The sequence below is a fragment of the Salminus brasiliensis genome, chromosome 1 (genome assembly GCF_030463535.1).
Source record: "Salminus brasiliensis chromosome 1, fSalBra1.hap2, whole genome shotgun sequence".
Taxonomy (NCBI): domain Eukaryota; kingdom Metazoa; phylum Chordata; class Actinopteri; order Characiformes; family Bryconidae; genus Salminus; species Salminus brasiliensis.
This window is the reverse complement of record NC_132878.1, coordinates 49,114,305-49,137,263: the sequence shown is the minus strand read 5'-3', so window position 1 is coordinate 49,137,263 and position 22,959 is coordinate 49,114,305. Positions and strand designations below refer to the sequence as shown.

The 22,959-nt window shown below is 37.8% G+C and overlaps 1 protein-coding gene across 1 annotated transcript; it reads left to right on the top strand.

The window, feature by feature from the left end:
* Positions 1-1,608: 1,608 nt before the first annotated feature.
* opn5 (opsin 5) lies at positions 1,609-21,179 on the top strand. The gene is made up of 6 exons (XM_072695976.1): positions 1,609-1,745; positions 9,579-9,698; positions 11,909-12,079; positions 13,192-13,526; positions 14,396-14,640; positions 18,562-21,179. The coding sequence occupies exons 1-6, from the start codon at positions 1,622-1,624 to the stop codon at positions 18,623-18,625; spliced, it is 1,059 nt and encodes a 352-aa protein (XP_072552077.1). The 5' UTR covers positions 1,609-1,621; the 3' UTR covers positions 18,626-21,179.
* Positions 21,180-22,959: the final 1,780 nt, after the last annotated feature.

The window sequence follows — 22,959 nt, the reverse complement described above, 5'->3', positions numbered from 1 at the left end:
CCTTTCTGCACTAAGCAGATAAGCATTACAGATAAGCATGTAACTTCTTCTCTGCCTCACACTTGCTTCCTAAGATTTATAGGAATTCTTTCTTTCATCTGTCCTCACAGTGTTTCCTGTGCCCCTGGCCGCAGACAAAAGCTTGTTGTGATTTTGACCAAAGAGTTCCATTTTAGCTTTAGTCTGCAGCACTGGTTTTCAAAATGTCTCTGGCTTTCTTATGTGTCATTTTGTGAACTTTAGGCTTTGACTATTGGTTTTACTTAGATGACTCTTCCATGCAAGCTTCCATCTCAGCTTGACTTTCACAACTCCATTGAACATGCCTAATCAGTCCAAATGAGTCAAGTAAGACCTAACGAGTCAAGTTTTAAAAGTGTTATATTTTGCAGTTGCCACATTTATGTTTAAAATATGCCTCGCTGATGTCTCTTCTTGGATGGCGGCTCACCACCTCAAACTTAACCCCAGCAAGACAGAGCTGCTGTACATCCCAGGAACTGCTGGACTTCAAAACGATCTTGCCATCTCTTTTGAGAACTCACTGGTCACTCCATCTACAGAAACTTGAAAGTCTTGGTGTAGTCATGGATGATGAGTTATTGCTCTCAAGCCATGTTGCAAACATAACTCGGTCATGCAGATTTCTCCTGTACAACATCCAGAGAATTCGACCCTTCCTCTCTAGAGAGGCCACCCAGGTGCTTGTTCAGTCTCTCATCACTTCAAGACTTGACTACTGCAACTCTGTTCTGGCTGATCTCCCTCTGCGCACCATCAGGCCCCTGCAACTCATCCAGAATGCAGCGGCACATCTGTCATCAGCGGTCATCTTTAACGTTCCTAAGTTCAGCCATGTTACTCCACTGCTGCGTTCTCTCCACTGGCTTCCTGTAGCTGCTGCCCTCATCAGATTCAAAACCCTAACGGTGGCCTACAAAGACAAGAACGGACCAGCCCCTCCGTACTCCGATGGCAATGGTCAAAAGCCGATCTGCACCAAGAGCCCTTCGAGCTTCAAGTATGGCTTGGCTTGACCCGCCGTCCATCAAAATCCACGAAAGACAAGCGCCCAGGCTTTTTTCTTGCCTTGGCACCAAAGTGGTGGAACGAACTCTCTCTGCTGAGATGTTTACTTTATTGATCACAAGATGACAACGTTTAAATCCAATCCAATACAATTATTAATACAGAAATGAAAAATAAAGTGTCTTTCTCCTTTTTTACATCTTGTTTTATTTATTTATTTGGTCAGAGTCAAATTGCTTGAGCAAGACAAGTAATTTCCTAAAAGGTGTAAATGGTTTAAGGGCAAGGCAGTAGAATGTATTCGTACCTATGTGTTTGTCCCAGTGGAAATTATTCCAATATATGTCAAGTCTTCGACTGTAATTGACTGACCGCGAGTATTGTCTTGCAACATCTGTATCAAAAAAGAGAATAAGCACATAGTAGAACATATAGTAAAACACTGCTAGTAATCCCCAAAATCAACCAATATTGCAGTGAAATGTGATGCCTTTTAACATCAGTTTAGCACTAATCTTTAATCTGAATGTGAAACATTTTAAGAGTTTTCACTGTATACTCCACAGGAAGCTCATTACACTCCAGAGCCTCTATGGAGAACGAGACTTCAGTGCACACAGGCTACATCCCCCCCTATCTCCTCCGAGAGGACCCTTTCGCCTCCAAGTTATCCAAAGAGGGTGACATAGTGGCAGCCTTGTACATCCTCATCATTGGTAAGTGTCCAGCTTGGTAGTACGTATCCTAAGCCTGTTTTGAATTCACAGATTGTGCGATATCGCAGTTCTATTTACATGAATCTCACTATTCAGCCTACACTAAGCCCAACCCAATCAAACTGAAGATAAGTGCACTGTAACAAATGTGTAATTCTTATTAAGAGAAGTTTAGGTAAATTATCATGTAAAACTACATTCTGACTGTTTTTGGTATATAAACCACACAAATACTGTATATGAACCATATGTGAAAATTACTTGCTGATATATTGCTGTGACATAGGAGTGCTCCCATGATGCTTTGCAGTGCTTTGGGATTTGTATGTAGTTAGAAACAAAGGATTAGCAGTGTCATGGCGTGTACGGTGAGACAGAGACAAGGTGAACACTTGCAGCGATGGATCTAAGCAAGATTAATTCAAACACAAAGGGAAACATAAACCACAAGCCTAACAAAAGGGAGAACTCAAAACAGCCACAAGCCGAGCTTGGGCCATACTAAGGGGAAACTAGAACTGAGTACTAGAGCAACGCTCTATGTGAATCCAGGGTTAACTGGAAAACTGGCTACCTAAAAGAGATAATGGGCAAGCCTAACCTAAGTGCGCCATGGAGCAGACTCCTGAGCTAGAGCCGCTGGGGAGCATGAACTTGACGGGACGTAACAGGACTGCCTCGAGAAATGGACTTGAAGATAGCTGGACAAAGACAAGATGCCAACTTACCTGACCACGCCACAAGCACATAGAGGTTCAATTTATGGCAACTACAGGCTGGAGCGAGGCTCCTTAAATGCTCCCAGTCCCAGGTGCAGCATATGAACACCAAATGAACACAAACAAGGCGGAAGTCCTTATATGGACCTGTGGGCAGTGACCCGGTATCGCCCCGGGGGAGGGCGTGATAACGAGGGCTTGACAAGCAGTAGTTTTGTGTGTTTAGATTTTGTTTACATTTTGCATTTTGTTCTAAGAGACATGGTATGGTTGGTATGGTTGACTGGGTGTTCAAAGTACAAACTCAAATGCTACAAGAGTTTACCATTTGCCCATTTCTCTCCTCCGCCTTTATGTACTGTGCTAAAATAGACAAGCATGAGTCAAATCAATCAAGCAAGAGTAATTTAAATAGCTCAACTCAACTAATAGAATGAGTGACTTCTCCAAATTCAACTCTAAATGCTATTTTTAATGACGACTGCAGTCTCACAATTATTCGACCCCTTCATTACAAGGCTATTTAGTACTTAGTAGAGAACCCTTTTACTGTTATGACCTGCTGCAAACATGACGCAGAGCCAGACACCAGTCTCTGGCAGCATTCCTGAGGAATCTTAGTCCATACCCACTGGTATTTTAGTCAGAAATGTAAAAACTCACAATGTGCCTACTGTTTTTTTGTGTCATCTTTGAGACTTACCTTCTATATGTGATGCTCAGCGTAAGTTGTAATATTGCATATCATAAAATATGCATTTGGTGCACTATGGGTCAGATTCAGCAAAGCATTTAGCATGTGCAATGGTCCTGCAACAGATAAAAATGCTAAACAGTTCCAACACAGTGCTGTAGTTAATTCTTTCAGTGTGTCTGATCCATGGGCATCATATGACCAAGTTCAAGTGAAAGAGTTTATTCAGTTCTCTTTTTGGTAACTTATTACTCATAGCAAATGAATTGAGTTGTTTGAGTGATATTTGAGTCGGTCAGCTGATACAGGTCAGAATGATGCTAAAGGTCTTGGGTAAACATGTAGCAGAGGCCTAAAGGCCTGCCTTACATGATCCGATTGATCAAGATTCCATTTTAATGCCAAGGTTATAAAAGCAGATATTTCTGCATTTTAATCTACTCTCATCATATAATAATGTCAGATTGCACTTCTGTCATCACATTTATTCTGCTTTTCACAAAATTAAAATGTTCATAATGATATATTTAATACTTTAGTTGTCTTTTACTGTTACTCTTAAGGAAATAAATCATACAATAATAAACGCTGAGTCAGCTTGATAGTAGCCTTGGTAAGAAGTTAGAGGTAGGTGAAAATAGATGTTTAGCTATTGGCAAGCTGTCTTAATAAGTTATGTGCATGCTTGCTACAGTACCTTTTTTAAAACACAGTGCATAAGCCTCAGCTAGATTCTGTACTTAGAAATGTGTTAAAATGTTTGTGGCAGTCGACAGTTTGTTGTGATAGATATGGCAGACAGAGGTTAAACATTGCTTTAAACCATTAACTTTTATCCCAGGATTTCAGGTCAGGACACTTAGACTAACACTTTGCTCTTAACTCCTTAGGCCTCTTTCACCCTTCATCTACTCTAGACCCTCCGGTGGGTCAGCTCCGGTGGGTGTTGTTTGGCAACAGCATGACCGTGGCCCTTATTTATTAAAGGCCTTTTTTCATCAGTCAGATTTGATCAATACGAGCATGCACAAATTTCCTCAACAGTTTTGTTTTTCATCAATTTTATGTTGGGTGTATCTGTACAATTAAACTCATTATGATAACATTAACTTGATTCAGTTAGCTTTTGTTAACATGCAGACTTCACTAGCTCGCTAGTCATTGAGATCAGTTAAATACGCTGCTGAACTTAACTTGAGGGCCATGCATGCACATGCACACTAAAGTACACTACTGGTCAAAAATGTTAGAACACCCAATTTTCTCAGTAGTCCACTGGCAGTAACACACTTTGTTCCAACACTGCTTTTCTGTTGTAATTCTCAAAGCTGAATTTACTTCCATTGCTACAATCCAGCTGCAAATTGTTAACCAATAACTTGTTTCCGAAAAAATGGCCTCTTCTATGGTTGCAATGTAGGATAAGCAGTGTTTTCGAAAAATAAATACGCTCTTTTACATATCTGTAAACTTTTTCTATGAGAATAACCATTGCCCATGAACCTGCTGAGCGATTTCCTGTGATGGGCTCACGATTGCAACATCTGTGTACATCCATGGTTGTGTTTGGGTGTCATGTAAGTTATATGAACATGAGGGTAAATTGTACCCTGCCCCTTACAAACAATATGTTACAGAGAAAGCTAAGCACTGATACTTGTTTCCATTAACAGAAGCTTCCGTTGATGAGACAAAGTAGTTTGATAACCATTTGAGCTTTGAGAGTGGATGTTACTTGTCAAATATTGATGGAACACGTTGAATCAGGGTCATTATGTCTTTTTGCAGCCCTTTATGAGGTGGATTGTGCAGGCTGAAGTGCAGGCTGACAGACTAGTAGTGTCTGAATCGATGGCAAATTGGAGGTCTAGGCTGAAATACAGCGGGCGAAATAAGCATTGAACACGTCACCAATTTTCTAAGTAAATATATTTCTAATAGTGCTATTGACATGAAGTTGTAGTAACAACCCATTCAATCCACACATGCAAAGAAATCAAACCACAGATGTCCATAAATTAAGTTATGTGTAATAATGAGAAATTGTAAAAGACACCGGGAAATTGTAAAAGACAGGGAAAAAGTATTGAACACGCTTACTGAAATCTATTTAATTCTTCATACAAAATACTTTGTTGGTGATGACCACTTTGAGACTGTATGGAGAAACTAGAGGAACTAGGCCCATTCTTCCACACAAACACTCTACAAATCCTGAAAGGTTCTGTGGGCTCCTGCTATGAATTCCATAGATTTTCAGTTGAATTCAGGTCATGTGATTGGCTGGGCCATTCTAGCAGCTTTATTTTCTTTCTCTGAAACCAGTCGAAAGTTTACTTGTGTGTTTGTTGGGGATTATTATCTTGCTGAACTGCTCTCCCTCATTTCATCTTTATCATCCTGGTAGGTGGCAGCAGATTTTTATTAGGAATCTCTTCGTTCATCCTTTCTTCAATTATATGAAGCATGCCAGTGTCGTATGCTGAAAAACAGCCCCACACCATGGTGTTCCCACCTCCAAACTACACTGTTGATATGGTGTTTTTGGGGTGGTATGCAGTTCCTTTTGACCTCCAAACAAAGAGTTCAGTTTTGGTCTCACCTGATCAGTCTAAACCAGTATTTCACAGGCTTGTCTAAATGTTGTTGAGCTGAACTTTAAATGCACTTCAGCATGCTTTTTCTTGTTTTGCAACTATGAGGTTGTGAAGGTCTTGAAAGAGCTCACTGGTTTTACCCATCATGAGATGTTTCTTGTGTGGCATCTTGGTAATAAAACACCCTTTATAGGCCATCAGTTGAAGCAGCTGATATTAATGTGCACTAAATGACAGGATTGCTTTCTAATTACTGATAGATTTCAGTTGGTGTCATGGCTTTCCATGGCTTTTTGCATGTCTCTTACCTCATGTGTTCAGTATTTTTCCCTGTGTCATTTCTCATTATTACACATAATTTCATTTGTGGACCTCTATGGTTAGATTCATGGATAGATGTGTGGGTTGGATGGGTTGTTACTGACATCTGGTGAGACTTTCGTGTCAATAGCACCTTTTGAAATATATTTACTTTTAAAATTGGTGACATATTCAATACTTATTTCACCCGCTGTATCAGGAAGGGTGTAATTACCCTCAGGAACAGCTAGGTTGTGTTTGACCGGAGTATATTTGATGAATGAAGCAAGCGTAATGAGAACACTTCTCTGCCATGACACCTGTAATTACTAAAAGCCACTTGTTTGTTACAGGAGCTGTGAATCTCTTCAGTTGCATTTGTGCATATTATCAAATGTACTGCTTTTACATCTGTTTATTACCGGCTAGGCCATGTCCATTTGATTATTGCTGTGCAATTTTGGCTAACCACTTCTAGACAATCATAATACATTTAGATAAATAAAACAGTTTATGGGTTTAAAAGAGTACCCTTAGGGGTCAAAAGTGGTGTCCTATGGAAATGCTGTTATAATTAAAGGATGTACCACCATTAGAATTAGTCAAAATCCAAGAAACGCACAGGATATGGCCCTTTTTAAAGGAATGTTCGTCTATGAACACAAATATTTGCCCATCATGCAGACATTCAGAACAAGCAAATTCTGAGAATTTTTGCTAAACAGGAATGAACCTTTGCATAATGAGATTTTAGAATGTGGTTTGATAAGCCTGTTTTCTTTTTAGAACATTTATCAAGCAACTATTTTGATTTGAAGGACGTATAAACTTGTCAACAAAACATTTACAGTTTAATATAATAAAATAAATCTTTAAGAACAGAACAGAACAGTTAAAGCGTTTTAGCTCCTACCATACACATTCAATCATATGCTACTTTTTTATGTTCATGGTTTTGTCCAAAAAAAACAGATCTGTTTGTAATATAAAGGTTTAAGCCTAATGTTAACCTGTTAATCCAAAAAGAAAAGAAGAAAGAGCTGTTTGTACTGTCTGAAGCCATTATGTGATGAAGTTGAGTAAGTCAGTCAGTCAAGTGTTATGTCTGGTATGAATTCAAATCTTGACAGTCACTTCTCAATTTAAAGACGCTGTACACAGTTTTAATACAATTCAATACACTTTATTTACAGCTACCACTCTAGTCTGGTTGTGGGAAACAGGGGAGGGGTGTGCTTATTTACTGTTGAGTTCAAATATCAATTATTATATACAGCACCTTTAAAATAGACAAGCATGAGTCTAGCATAAACATTACTGCACTTAAAGTGTGGGTATGATATTTAAAGATAAGTCTATAATAAAATACTAACAAATATTAAAACTATGCATTTGATATGAGATAAGATATGTTACTCTACAGTCAGACGAGTTTCTGTCTTCATCTGGTTTACCTGGAGCAGCTTGTTTCAGCAGTTCATCAGCTTTATAAAAGCAGTTCACTGCTGCCTCAGAGCAGCCACTTCACAATACATGCAAGACAGCTGTAGCCAATCCAGTACAGTGCCACCAATAACAACACTTCAATAAAACATCATATTACATTTGTCAGCATTTAAATTCTTGAAGTTGTTTATCTGAATTATAGGTTGGCATGGTGGCACTGCAGATAGTGTGCACCACACAGCTTCATGACCTGTGATTGTAAGTTTGATTCTAGGTTTGGTTTTTGTGAGGAGTTTAATGGGTCCCTGCATGTACACTGGTTTCCTTCCTTCACCCAAAAATGCATGACTTATGCAAATGCATGCTAAATTGCTCCTTACAGTTGCAAAATTATTAAAATCACTGCTGCAAACGTGATGCAAAGCCAAACACCAGCTTCTTGCAGTGTTCCAGAGGAATCGTAGCCCATTCCTCATGGGCAGTGGTCTCAAGTTCACTGATATACTAGTGTTTGCATGCTGCAGCCGCTTTCTTCAACTCAGAAGACCATTTCAGATTCTTCCCAGACTTCTTCTAAAACCAACCTTACTGGACTTTAAAGTTATACCTGAGATAACACAAGACACATGCTGTAGCTCCTGCAAGCTGTAGCTCTCTTTAAAATAAAAAAAGTCGAATTTGTTAGGAATAAGTAGCTATTTAGTTTAATAGATCTAGCAGATTTATATACTTAGCTAGTAAGTTATACTTAACTGCACATCGTTCAAAAGGAATTTTAGCCCGGCCTTACTGGCAGAACTGCTTTAGCTCTATCATGTTCCTTGAAAACCTTATGTGTACATCTCTGTTCAAGTCAGTTCATATAATTTCTATAGGGTTGAGATCTAGGCTCTGACTCCAAAAGCCATTCTGTTGTGGACTTGCTCTGGTGTTTTGGGTCATTGTCCTGTTGCATCACCCAACACCTACAGAGTTACAGCTGACGTACAGACACTCTCACATTATCCTTGGAAATTCATCTTCCCCTTAATGCCTGTGACCTGGCCAGGCCCTGATGCAGCAAAGCAGGCCCAAATCATGATGTTCCCTCCTTCATACCTTACGGTTGGGATGGTATTTTCATGATGATGTGCAGTGCCTTTTTTTACACCAGATGTAGCGCTGTGTGTTCTTTCCAAGTAGTTCAATCTTAGTTTTATCTGTCTACAAAACATCTCGCCAGTACCGTTGTGGAGTGGGAGTGTCAGTATGCTATTTTGCAAACTTCAGGACTGCAGCAATGTTCTTTTTAGTAAGCAGCAGCTTCCTTCGTAGTGTCCTGCCATAGACAACCTGCTTGTTTAAGGTTCTACGGGCTGTAGACTCATGAACACAGGTGTTAGCCTGTACCAATTTTGCCTTCAACTCGTTGTCTGTTACTCGAGTCTCCATTGTGCTCTTGGGGTCATTTTGACTGGGTGCCCATTTCTTGGCAGAGTAGCCGCAGTCCCAAATTGTCTCCATTTGTAGATTGTTCGCCTCACTGCAAGCTGGTGAATTTCTAAAGTTTTTGAAATCACTTTGTAACCATTTCCAGCTTTATGTAAATCAACTATTTTTAAATGTAGATCCTCTGAAAGCTTTTTTTGGAGAGGCATGGCTCACATACGCATATCCTTCTTGTTCTGAGCAAACTCAAAAAGTTTAAAGGTGTTTTTATCAGTCAAAGTAGCTCTAGTCCACACCTCCAAACTCATTTTCTTAAGAAGACTCCAGGTAAGCTAACACCTGACTCCATTTAGCTTTTTTGGGATCATTAATTTAGGGGTTCACATACTTTATCCACTAGCACTATGATTTTTTTGGTTGTTTTTAATGAAGACATAAATGTGCTAAATCATATTTTAGGACAAATTAATGCAGAAAACCATACAATTCTAGAGGGTTCACATACTTGTTCTTGCCACTGTATGTCTATAAAATGCTAATCACATAATAGGTGTGTGAACAATGATTTAAGTCTATCTGTCATATGGCCATTACTTAAAGACCTGAGCGGTTTGTTTAATTGGTCTTCATTTTCTCTTCACTTTCATAGGGATCCTATCAGCTGTAGGCAATGGCTATGTCATCTACATGACCATCAAAAGGAAGACAAAGTTAAAACCACCTGAAATAATGACTCTGAATTTAGCCATATTCGACTTTGGCATCTCAGGTGAGGACTTAATGGTACAACACTGTTATTATATTTTGAATATTTTATATTTTAATTTTTATTTGTTTTTAGTCACACCTTTACATTGATATGAAATGGTATACTAGAATATAGTATCTTGAATCTAATGGGTCAAGGTTTGGTGGAGACTTGGGTGCAACCTGATGTCAATTTTGTCAAATAATATTGTCAACAGTTTGTCAAAATAAAAGTGTCAATGGTAACTAAAAAAAATTAAATAATGCAAAAATGCTAAATTATACTTTTAATATGATTTTTTCATTTTATGAAGTATGCAAGTTTACACATACTTATATATCTCCCTAATGCCTCTAATCAGTTCCGGTTCACACCCTCTAGCTGGGTCTCGCCCATCACACTATGGTACCAGTGCTGGGAGGGTGATGGTTAGCATTTATTTCCCTTCGGGTCATGTGAAACCAGCCAATGCATCTTTTTAAAACTTTGGATAATCATAACTAAAACAACATAAGTTTACAGCTAATCTGCTTGGAGGAGAACATTAAAGGCTAGTTCTGTTACATCCACTAACATATGTCCATGCTGACTAATACTGTGCTTAGTGGTTCACTCTTTGTCACTCATAAAGCAGTCAAAAAATGTTTGTAAGGTGGATTTCCATGTTTGAACCCATCTCACTTAGTCTGGCAAAGATCAGTCTCAATCGCTAGTCTCAAAATTTAATCGCACTAAACTCAAAGGTCAAATAGGACCTTAATCACACCATGAAAATTGACCTAATCATTGATTAGAATCAGTTCCAAATAGGAGTCTTAGACTGATATCAGTAAGCTGATGTGAATGTAAACATAGTAAATGTGGCAATAAGTTCCTTTGGCTTCCTGTATATCTCCCAACATGCTTATGTCTTCCTTTAAAGACTACTGTAAATTTGCAGGATTTAGTTCGGAGGAGTGTATTTCTTTGCACATGAATAGATTATAAACCAGCCTTCAGACTGTAAATAAGATGACTAATGTAATAAGCTGCCATTAAAGAACCCTCGGAGTGAATTAGCTCTGAGTGTTATGACTCATATAAGGGATTTATTGATAAAGATATTTTTGCAAGGAACAAACAAAGAGTAAAGCAGAACATTGTGGAGTGTTCTGTACCTTTCTGCCAGTAATCATTTTGCGGTTCAGTGGGTCAGGCTTCCATTCATAAATGAGCTGTAGCTCCACCGTGTGGAAAGTGAGTTTGAGTGGAGGCTGCACTACAGCAGGAGAAGATGCATTATATGCTTATGCTTGAAGTTACAGAACAATTGAACAATTTATTTTTTAAATAAGAACGATCATTTAAATTGACCTTGTTAAAATCGACTAACAGTTGGAATAGAGTTGTTATCACATGGATACACGGCAGCATAGTGTAGTTCACCCTTCGCTCAAACAAGAGAACAGGGTTCGATAAATGTTTTGAAGCAAATTGAAATTTAAACTACTAATAAAAATCAGTGGATGAGATTACATTATTACATTACATTCACCAGCCAGTGTAAACTGCTCTGGATAGCATTAGTTACATGTGTGAAAATAATGTTGGACAATGATAATAAAAGCATCTGCTTGATATGCAAATGTTTTACAGTTCTGTTTTGCAGTAAAGTGAGATAAACTGTGTGAACATATCAGGGTAGATGATATATAAACATAAACAGCAGTATATCCCATCATGAATTGTAATAAATTGCCATTTATTACAATATACAATATTTTTAAAGCAGCATTATGCAAGAATTGGTATTTTTTGCTAAGGAGCTTCCCCATACAGTTGCGGAGTATAATTTACTTTTACACTCGTAAATACAAATCATACTTTGAGTTCCCCCTTATGGTACACATGTTCATTTGTTGTAGCTTAAGGACACAGAATCTTAAAAGAACAATGTCATCTGACCAGGCAAATATTGTTTATTTATAAATAATAAACACACATGTGAGTAGGCTTTTGCAGTTCAAACGAGATGTCTCCTGCAGACACTCGACTCACTTAAAGTACTTAAATGTTAATAGTGTATATTCTAATATAAGCGGGTTTCCTGGGCTAGAAAATGTATCTGGCTTACTGGCCAGTTACTGCTGGCCTTTTTAGTGCTTTTCCAGCACTGGAAAGGAACGGAAATAAACACTGACATTGGACATTAATGCATTCATGTTTTGTGTGCCTTTCTCTAACCCCCTCAGTCACTGGGAAGCCGTTTTTTGTGGTTTCGAGTTTTTCCCATCGCTGGCTCTTCGGCTGGGCAGGCTGCCGCTTCTACGGCTGGGCTGGCTTCTTCTTCGGCTGCGGCAGCCTCATCACCATGACTGTGGTCAGCTTTGACCGATACCTGAAAATCTGCCACTTAAGATATGGTGTGTATAACATAGGATAGATATTCTGTTCAATGCTGTTATTCAGAAGCATACTACTGTTCAAAAATATTTACTTGTCATATTAATATCTTTATATACAACAGTAGCTTACAATGTAGATTTACATATTCTGCATATACTATATATTATATAACATGTTACAATCATTTCTACAACCAGAAAATATTCTTTAATATTGCATTCCTGCACAGTGGTGTTCAATTAACATGCATATTGTCTTGTCATGATGTTTGGGTGCAAACATGTTGATAAACAGAGTAGTCATTACTGCATGTAAGATTTATTAAAACAGATTCAGAATCACATGCGAGTTTTTGTTTCAAAAAAACATTTAAAAATGAAACTCACTGCTCTCAACTTTCTGAGGCTTTCAGTCAACAGTGCTACAGTGCTCAAGATTGCCATTCTCTGTTGTACTAAACTTATTCCTGTTCTCCTTTTGCTGTGCATCTGCTACCTACTAAAGGATCCTGACTACATTTCTGATATAGTCCATCTAATCACAGTTTTCTCAAAACCAATTTGAATGAGGCATGTGTTGTTTGCCATTCAGAAACATACACAGCCTCCCCATAGCAGAATACAGTACTGTTTCAAAACTAAGCCAGAGAGGATAATAGCTTTCAACTTTGTATCCGGGCAGCAAATGTGTGTTTTAGTTTTGGTTACACAGGTTTGGTTCCTTTTTTCATCCATGCACCTAACCACCACATCTGTACCATTAGTACACTTGATTTAGACTAAGATTAAGTTTATGTATTATGCTATATTGGAGTGTATTAATAGAATTATTATTAACACCACACCTAATATAAATTATAAATAGTTTAATTAATATTGTAAACACACCTAATATAAATGAATAATGATAATATAGATAATAAAGAAGTTTTAAACAATTTTTAGGCTGGACCTTTAACTTTGTAATGTATGTGCTTTGTACGCTCTTGAACGGCCAGACAAAAACATTTACATATAATTTTCTTAGGTGTCCTTTGACTTATTAGAAGCACTGTATATACACAAAGCAGTACATATGCATGTGGCATAATGCAGAAAATGTGTTTATAGTGCCTCCCTGTGGCATACAGGTACATGGATCAAGAGGTATCATGCCCTGATGAGCCTGCTCTTCATCTGGCTGTATGCAGCCTTCTGGGCCACCATGCCGCTGGTGGGATGGGGCAGCTACGCTCCGGAACCATTCGGCACCTCCTGTACGCTCAACTGGTGGCTGGCCCAGGCCTCTGTGGCTGGACAAAGTTTTGTCATGTCCATCCTTTTCTTCTGCCTTATCCTGCCCACGGTCATCATCGTCTTCTCCTATGTCAGGATCATCATTAAGGTGAAGTCGTCCGCTAAGGAAGTGTCCTACTACGACGCACGGAACAAGAACAACCACAGCCTGGAGATGAAGTTAACTAAGGTACAGAGCACTGATTGTGATAGAATGAAGATATTTAAAGATGTTTTAACATTATTCTGTTTTTGTTTTGTTTTTTTTTTATACTTTTTTTCAAAATTGTAATAAAATATAAAGAATCATTTAGTGTGATTTGATAACAGATTCCCCATTCTGTTTACAACAGTGGTGATTGGAACAAGACATCCAGATTATTTAATGCCTTTCATGCATGCAGTGCTGCATGGCAGTGGTGGCTCAGTGGTTACAGCTCCAGGCTATTGATGACAGGGTTGTGGGTTTGATAACCAGGCTCGGCAAGCTGCCACTGATGGGCCCTTGAGCACTAGTTTCACTAGTGTGTGTGTGTGTGTGTGTTCACTGGACAGATTTAAGGTTAAAGGTGGAAGCCACAAGTGGTGAATATGGTTGTCTTGTCTTTTTACAGTTCTTGTTAAATGTATGGAGGGGTACATGCATGGTTTTGTGGTGTAAAATAGTGCCCAAATACCTTAGATTTGTCAATATTTTTATAATCTCTGGTTTCATTCACCACCACTGTAAACAAAAAAACTCTTAAGTTTGTGTAAACTAGAATTAATACTGCAAGATTAGTAATATTCTCCTTTAAAGTATAGGAGTTAGGAGTGGGATTTTGGACTCGTCTGTGGCCCCTGGTCATTAACACAAAATATAGAGCATTAAATTGAATCCTGAGCTGATTATTTTAAATCTGAAAAAATATATATAGTACAGGTTTCTAATGCCCTGAGTTTCTCTTCCTTTTGCTGCACACTTTCCTTTTGCAGCCTGGTTCCACAACCAGGGCTGAGTTTGAGAATTACAACTGAAATGAAATGTGCAATGGGTGTGATTCTGCTTGTGTCCTGCAGGTGGCGATGTTGATCTGTGCTGGATTTTTGATAGCATGGATTCCATATGCAGTGGTGTCAGTAATCTCAGCATTTGGGGAGCATGATTCAGTGCCTATTCCAGCCTCTGTCATACCAACTTTACTGGCCAAATCCTCTGCCATGTACAATCCCATCATATACCAGGTCATTGACTGCAAGAACAGCTGCTCAAAATCAGGCTGCTTTAAAGTCTTAAGCAAAAAGAAACAGTATAAAACTCCAAGGTAAGATCTGGACATTGACAGTATTTTCTGTTGTATCTTTATCAATAGCTTTTAACATTGGTACACACTCACCAGCCATTTTATTGAGCAAACACATAATTATGTATGCCCATCTGTTTGTCAGTCATCCTCTAGCCCAGGGGTCATCCATTCTGGCCCAGATGTTTCTACTATACCTGGTAATTAGTTTCTCAGTTGAATTAATTATGGTTTAGCAAGGAGCTTACCAAACTCCAGGACCAGAACTGACTACCCCTGATCTGCTCTTGGCTGAATATCTTTAGGTGGGGTAATGCCTTGAAATGTATGTTTCCAATACCTGCAGTTAGAAAATAGAATTGTACCTAAGTTTGTAACGATAATGGTTTAATAATAGTGAATCCGCTTTACAGAGATCTGGGTCCAATCAAGGCCAAAGGGGCAGAGTAAAAATTCCTTCAGACTGAAAGGAAAAAACACTAGAGATAAACCAAGACTCAAAAGGGGAACCCATCCTCCTCTGGTTGACACCGGATAGTACAACAGAACAACAAGACTAACTGCACAGAAAGAGTCAGATAAATAGAAGAGCTATGGTTAATGCGACAGTTAGCCATGAGCTATTAGAATGTGAGTGAGTGTAGGATACATGCTTAGTGTTAATGTGAAAGTCCATGCAGGTTAGACAGTCACATTGCACAGCATAAAAAGAAAGAAAAACAAAGAAACTCACTGACTCACACCAGCATCGAGAAGACATTGGGGAGAAGAGAAGAAAGGAGAAAAGGAAAACAGAGTTTAGGAATATAAGTAGTCTAGTGAAGAAAGCCATTTAAAAAGACCAACAGCAATAATGATCAAAAACATAATCAGAGTAGTGTAGAACAACGGCAGGAAAACAGTAGCCTTTAATGGAAAGCAATATTATTGTCATTTTAGAATACTTTTTGGCACTAATATGACAATATAATAGTATAATAATGCAATTGCACCCTTTTAGAGAACAGTAAACATAATTATGAAGGACAGTCAGACTGGAATTGTGATATATAAAATGTTAAAATATTCCAAATGAATAAACCCTAAAAAACAGTATTTTAAACAAAGTTCACATTAATGAGGTCATCAAAAAGTGGCGAGGTCATGTCCATATGTTGTACAATAAGTCGATAATGTAATTATAGTGGCAGGTCTAATTGTACCATATTCCATTATAGCTTTTTTAATCTTTCTTAAATCCTGTCTTTCTTATTTTCCATTTAAAGGTGATGAAAGGATGTACTGTATGACCAAAACTTTAACACCTATGAACATCTACTTATCTCTCTACTATTGTAGCAGGGCTTTATGCTAGATGTTGGAAGATTGCAGTGAGAATTTAATTGCATTCAGTTTGTTTAATAATTAGTTCTGGATCACATTCTAAATTCCAACTCATCTCAGACTTCACCCAGTCCACAGCCCAGTGACGCTTGGTATTGGGAATGGAGACCTTTTAGTAGTCTAGAGCATCCCATTCTAATTACAGTGTTTTTCATGGAGGTACAAGCTGTGTGTGTGTGAAGTCACAAAACAAAAAAAATGTGAATATATCTTTACCTTACCCCAGGAAAACTAAATTTCCATTTAAAGCACGCATATGGAGCTTGTTTTGTACCTTAGAGGGTACACATATACTGTTTCTTCCTTTGGACAATATTATGATTGTACAGTACAGTTTTTTCAATACTGTGTTAAGAATGCTAAATCCCCCAAATAATATCATGCGGTCAGAAACTGGCCAATGATGAAAGGGGCAGATGGTCTCTGATAAACTGCTTGACTACAGATGGGCTACAGTCTGTAATTGCACTCTAATATGGTGGCAGATCTCATAAAATGGTGGTGAGTAGACATACAAGGTCAGTGTTTCTAGGAAAAAGATTTGTGAGTGTTTATTTGTGATGAGAACCATGAAACAGTACATATCAGGATTAAAAAGAAATCACAGACCTCACAAACATCTCTCTCTCTCTCATCTGCCCCAGTTATTAAGTGAGTAAAGTTTGAAGGAGGGGAGGCATTCAGATGTTGTCCATCTGTCATGTTTGGTGTGGAAAGCAATTAAGCGGGGTGTGAAAAAATAATGGCAGCTTCTAATGAACCAAGGCCAATTACAGGCCAAATTTCAGGAACAGCCCAGCCCAGAATAGATTTTACAATGGTGCTTGACATTTGACAGATTTAGCATTTCTAGAAGAGCTCAATACCAGGCTTGAAACAGTATTCTCTGACTGAGCTGATTTTTAAGTGGAGGACAACTAGTGGCTCCTACGTCTACTCAATGCTTGTCTTTTGTCAGTATCTTTACAAATGATGTACATTATCCATGTTATTTTCCATTTAACAATGAAGGATGGGGTGGTCATCTTTCTTTAATTTGTGTTAAAACTTCCAGTGCAACAGTTGGTTCATTAGTATAGACTACATCCTTGCTAGGTTAACTGTTAGGACAACATCTTACCTGATAGATTCACTCACTCACCAGCCATTTTATTAAGCAAACACATCGTTTGATAATTATGTATGCCCATCTGTTTGGCAGTCATCCTCTAGTCCAGGGGTCATCCATTCTGGCCCAGATGTTTCTACTATACCTGGTAATTAGTTTCTCAGTTGAATGAATTATGGTTTAGCAAGGAGCTCACCAAACTCCAGGACCAGAACTGACTACCCCTGATTTAGCCCTTGATCAGTTATAAGCTTCTGGCCCTGGAGCTGCTCTTGGCTGAATATCTTTGGGTGGGGTAATGTCTTGAAATGTATGTTTCCAGTACCTGTAGTTAGAAAATAGAATTGTACCTAAGTTTGTAACGATAATGGTTTAATAATAGTGAATCCGCTTTACAGAGATCTGGGTCCAATCAAGGCAAAAGGGGCAGAATAAAAATTCTTAGATTCACAAACAGCTGATGCATCCGTTTCACCAGAGCTTCATATCCAAGTTTCCCCTCCACAAAATGGTGAGAGCAAATGCTCAGATGTTTGGGTGGATGGTTTAAATTTAATGCCTTCAAACACAGACGCCGGTCCTCTTCTGTCTTGGATATGGTGCCCCACTGCACTCTGATCTTCCCTCATGTTCAAAAGCTAGTTAGCTATTCTCAGTTGGAATGTTGGGTTAGCATAGAAAGCTACTTTAAAATCAGTGTCCAGAGCAGTAGCCAACTTCAGAATGCAATACTACCATAATCCATTTGATACAAAATGACAGGAAATGATAATATAAAAACATCAAAATATGAACACATGAACAATTAATTGTTCAATAATTCTTCAATAATTCCAGGTTTTCCAGGTCCTGAGGCAGCTAAATATCCTCAATAAACTATCCCATGACCACCACCATGGCATGACATGCTGGCCTGGTGTTTCTACTGTGAAATTAAGGATTGCCTGTTAGCCAGATATAAGAAGAATTGAGTTGTTCAACATTATGGACAACTCAATAGTTATAGCTACATTTCGTACTTTTCTGTCCATAACACATTATGGTATTGATGTTTGTTTTTTGGTTAGCACCGTCTTGGTTAGCGCTGTCTTGGCACTAGCTGACACTACAGATACCTGCAGTTCATTAAATGTGAACTGAACCTTTGTTGACTTTCTGAATGATACATCAGTTGCATTCAAATCGCTGCTTGTTTTGACAGTCGACCATCTCATGAATCAGTAAAGACAGTAAGTCATAGCTAATTTCAGGAGCTTATTTCTCTGCAAATTTGATGGTTAAGGGACTTTGCATATGAAAGCTGCTCTAGGGGATGTCTAAGGAAGCCAATACCTAGGAAGAATTCACCCTAATCTAATCAAAATTGAGTACATAAGCATATATGCAAATATATATTCAGGTGCTTTTCACATTGCTGTATTTAAAGGAGGCTGTGTTCATTTTTTTCACAGGTTTTATTCCATCTCTGCAGCCGTTAAAGAGAGACCAGCAAATGAAACTCAAACTGAGATGTGATGACATCCACCTCATATGACTAAGATTAAACACTGGACGTTTCCCTCCAATATTAGTGTACTCACCTTCAGATACCACTGACTGACCCATACCAGAATTAGCCTGCACTATTTCTGCTGACGTTCACCCTGCTCAATACTTAGTGTTATATACATGTATGTGCAAAAAGATCTTGTGATAAAAGTGTGTGTATTTTTATATTTTGTACAGATACAACATATCACCACAGTGTGGTGATCCATGACACAATACACTGTATAAATATCATTGGTATGTTTAAAATGGAAAAAGCAGTACTTTGTATCAGTTATTTTAAGCAATGACCAATATCACTCTGAAGTGTAGTTAGAATGTGGAATCTGCTTGTTGACATTACTTGGGTGGGGCACATGCACTGGTATGTCTAAACATGCTGTATAATATCATGGTAAAAAAGGTTATTAGGATAAATATTTGTTCTGAAAACGGCAAAACATTGCACTAAATAAAACGTAGTTAGCTTGTATTCGACTATTTCTGGCACATCTAACTTGCTATGGGTAATGTGCAATTGTCATTTTAAAGGGATACTTCATCAATAGTATGTTGTGCTAAATATTTCATGCTAAATATTTCATGTTGTCTGGTTTTGTCAGTATGCTGCACTGTTATTTTGGCTACAAAGTTTTATCTTGGAGCTGTGAGCGTGCACTGGACCCAGTGAAAGAAGATACCTAGTTTAAAGGAGCATTAGTCAAGATTCATGAAGCATTAACTCTGGAGAGGCCTTGAACACAATCCAGGAACATTTTTTTTCCCCAGGAGGAACCAATTTGACTAATTCTGCTAACAAGGTCATTACCTTTGCCTGTATTAATTCGCACCAATTTGGAAAAGCACATCCATTGTTAACTTTTAGCGTGTTTCATGTCATGGTATTTTTTGCCCACAGCAAAACATGGAGACTTCCAAACAGATGTGGAGATGGGTGTGGAATAGTGAAGTGTTGAGGAGGGGCTTACAGGAGATCAGTGTAAACTTTGGCAAGTAGCTGGTCCAGGGTACTGTTGTCAACAGGTTTTTAGGCATCTAATACACATGTCATAGCTAAAATAATTATTATATAATATATATATTTTTTTAATTAGTATGAAAAGGGAGAGAACATTGACTAATGCTCCATTAAAATACAAGATTGTGGAACCATTATCAGATTAGCTGAACGGTCAACACATAACTTTACTGATGTACATCAGTATGTGAGTGAAGTGGAGTGGCAAGAATTAGGTTAGGTTTTTCTACATTTGGAAAGTGGAATTCATGCTTTAAGCCATCTCTCAAAAAGAACACAGAGATACAGAGCCGTTGAACTTTAGAGGAGCAGCAACAGGATTCTTAAGCTGTTATGTTAAGTTATAAATTCTACATATTGTTACTTTAAAAGTTCCACTATTACGCAATTCTGATCATGGTGTATTGCTTGGGTGAAATCTAGTTCAGGGAGGTGTTCAGGGCAGTGTGAGCGTGGTCTGTAAAATGAGGACTGGGATTAAGACCTACTGAAGTTAAAATATAGCTTTAAAAAGACTAATTGTGTATAATTGTTGAGAATTTAGTTAATTGTTTCATTTAGTTAAGTGTACTGCTTTTGCAACAGTGGTAGTGTGTGTGTGTGTGTGTGTGTGTGTGTGTGTGTGTGTGTGTATGAACCAGATCTCATGGGATGGAGTGGCATCATGGTGTGAAGGAGAATGTTCTTTCTGCTCTGCTCAAATACTCTGGTGTACATGCACCTTAAAAAAAACTTGGTGCTTGGTGCATACTCACTTCAAACCAATGGTAGAACTGCCAAAACAGTGACCAGCATACTCAGAAACTGCATCAAGTCTTTAATGTGGATTAAGATTAAGTTTTTCTGGACACAGATTTAAGTCTAGTACTTGAGTAGTACTTTTAGAGTAACCTTTGCAGTTATTAACATATTAACATTTGCAGAACATTAAGTTTAAAGGTTTAAAAGTTTCAAGAAGCTCAGATTTCAAGTCTTTTACTGGCAAATTGGTGAAAAAAGCCACCCAAAGTGTAAAAAGGCTAAAATTTGTAGTTGAAGTTTCATGATCTTCCAAACAGTGAAGCTGTGAAAAGACAGTATTACTTCATGTACAGGACAAGCGAGCAATCAACATGTTTATTGCAATTATCAATTATCAAAGCATTATCAAAAGTAAAGTGGATAATCATAAACTGTTGCAAATATGCAGGAACTACTGACTGCTTGTTCATTATTTGAGCATTGTGACCAGACAACTGTGGTATAAGTTATATATAAGTTAAATTATAACATTTTTACCAATTGTGTAATTGTGCAACCATAAGCATGCTATTACAGGCTATTTGAGTACTAACAGCTTGTGGAGAATCTTCATCCTGCAGAACATGAGTGAGTGAAAGTTATAAGCCAGGTCCATGACGTGCTGTCGCATCTAAAGAAAAGAAGAAAAGAAGATAAAAACATTTTCTAATTATCAGATGTCTAAGACTTTTGTATGTTTTGGAGGATGCTATTTTTTGCAAAGGTGCTAATTACTGCTTGATATATATATATATATATATATATATATATATATATATATATATATATATATATATATATATATCTTGTTACAAATGGTCCATATCATTAAAAGTCTCAATTACTTACATGAGCGATGTGAAAATAATAATAATAATATGATGATGATGATGATGCTTATTATTATAAATAAGCAAACATTTAAAAAGAGGTATCTGTTGAAACAGTTCTTGTTGTAGCTTCTGTTGTCTGTAAAGCAGCATATTAAAAGACCCGGCCGGTCCGGCAATATTTTTATGTATTGGGCTGCTGCAGATGTCTTATCAAATATGTTATATATACCAGCTTTGTGGTATTACAGATTCTGCAGATGCACTGACTTCCAAGAAGTGAGCTAGCTCAGGCTCTAACAGAGAAAAGGTTTAGAGAGGACTCTGCATGGCAGTGCTCTACAGAAGCTCTACAGAAGTCCCGTTGCAATGTTTGTATGTGTTTCGCTTTTCCAATGTTCTTTGTCCTTTGATGTGTTTTCCATACTGTACCATTTCATATTAATTTTACACATCAAAATAGTTATACGTGTCTGGAGTGTCTGATGGCTACATTTGTAAATTCATGTTGGTTCCCATATTTCATCTATAGTTAAGCCGGATGGATAAATAAATTACCCAGAACCCCACTGCACTGTATGTATGCACAAATATGTATATATTACAGAAATAAAAAATCAATAATGTCCAGAATGGTTGAGAATGTATTGTTCCTTTGATAGATGTGCATGGAAGGTTTTCAAGATTCATCTAGTTTCTGAGGATACATACACTCAAGGTCCAAGGTTCTGAAATCAAGGGTGTTGATAGGGGGTTTGTCCAACTTTGCTGCAGTAACAGCCTATATTCTTTTGAAAAAGTTTAGATATTACTAGACATCACAACATTGCTGTGAGGATTTGATTGCATCCATCCACAAGAGCATTAGTGAGGTCAGCTATAATGTTGAATGGTCAACACAACTCCACCTCACCCCAAAGGTATTTCATGGAGTTCCATCACCCTAGAGAACCCATTTCAAGTTGACTATTGGCATTGATGCAAGTATGGATGCTCATGAGCATATCACTCATTAATATGTGCATGTTTAAATCTTAATGTTGAATATAGTATAATAGTGCAGTGCCTGGACATGTTTGGACAATTACTTTAGAGAAATAGGTTTTAAATCAGTCCAGTGCTTTAAAGCAGTGGTACCTTCTTCTTAACAGTAGAGGGCACACTAGAATTGTCTGTGCTCAGAATGGACAGAGCCCTGTGCTGTATGGTGCACTAGTTGTATTGCATGAGGTCAGTGCATGACTGGTTGAGTCAGCACAGTAGCCTATTACAAGGACAAGCAAGGAGAAGCATTGTTACTTCCATGAAGTATTGACTCAAGCATAAATACAAGAGGCTAAGAAAAAACTTGACTATCAGGTCAAAAACATAGACACAGTAACTTCCTAAAGAATTGTAGAGCAACTTTTTATACATCCAACATCTTTCAGCAACTGTGTGCTTTTCTTCTAATTTTGGATTCCATTTAATTGTAATGAATAAGATAAAACATGAAAGTGTTTGCAAAAGCAAATAAAGGTGATGAACCAGAATAGACCCAAATTAAACACTTTGTTAAATTAAAAATGTAAAAATTTGGTACGAAGGTTTATGACTTTCGTAGCAAACATATTTTTGTATTTTCTTATGTACCAAGAGTAAATGTAACTGCCATTGAATCAATGATTAGACAT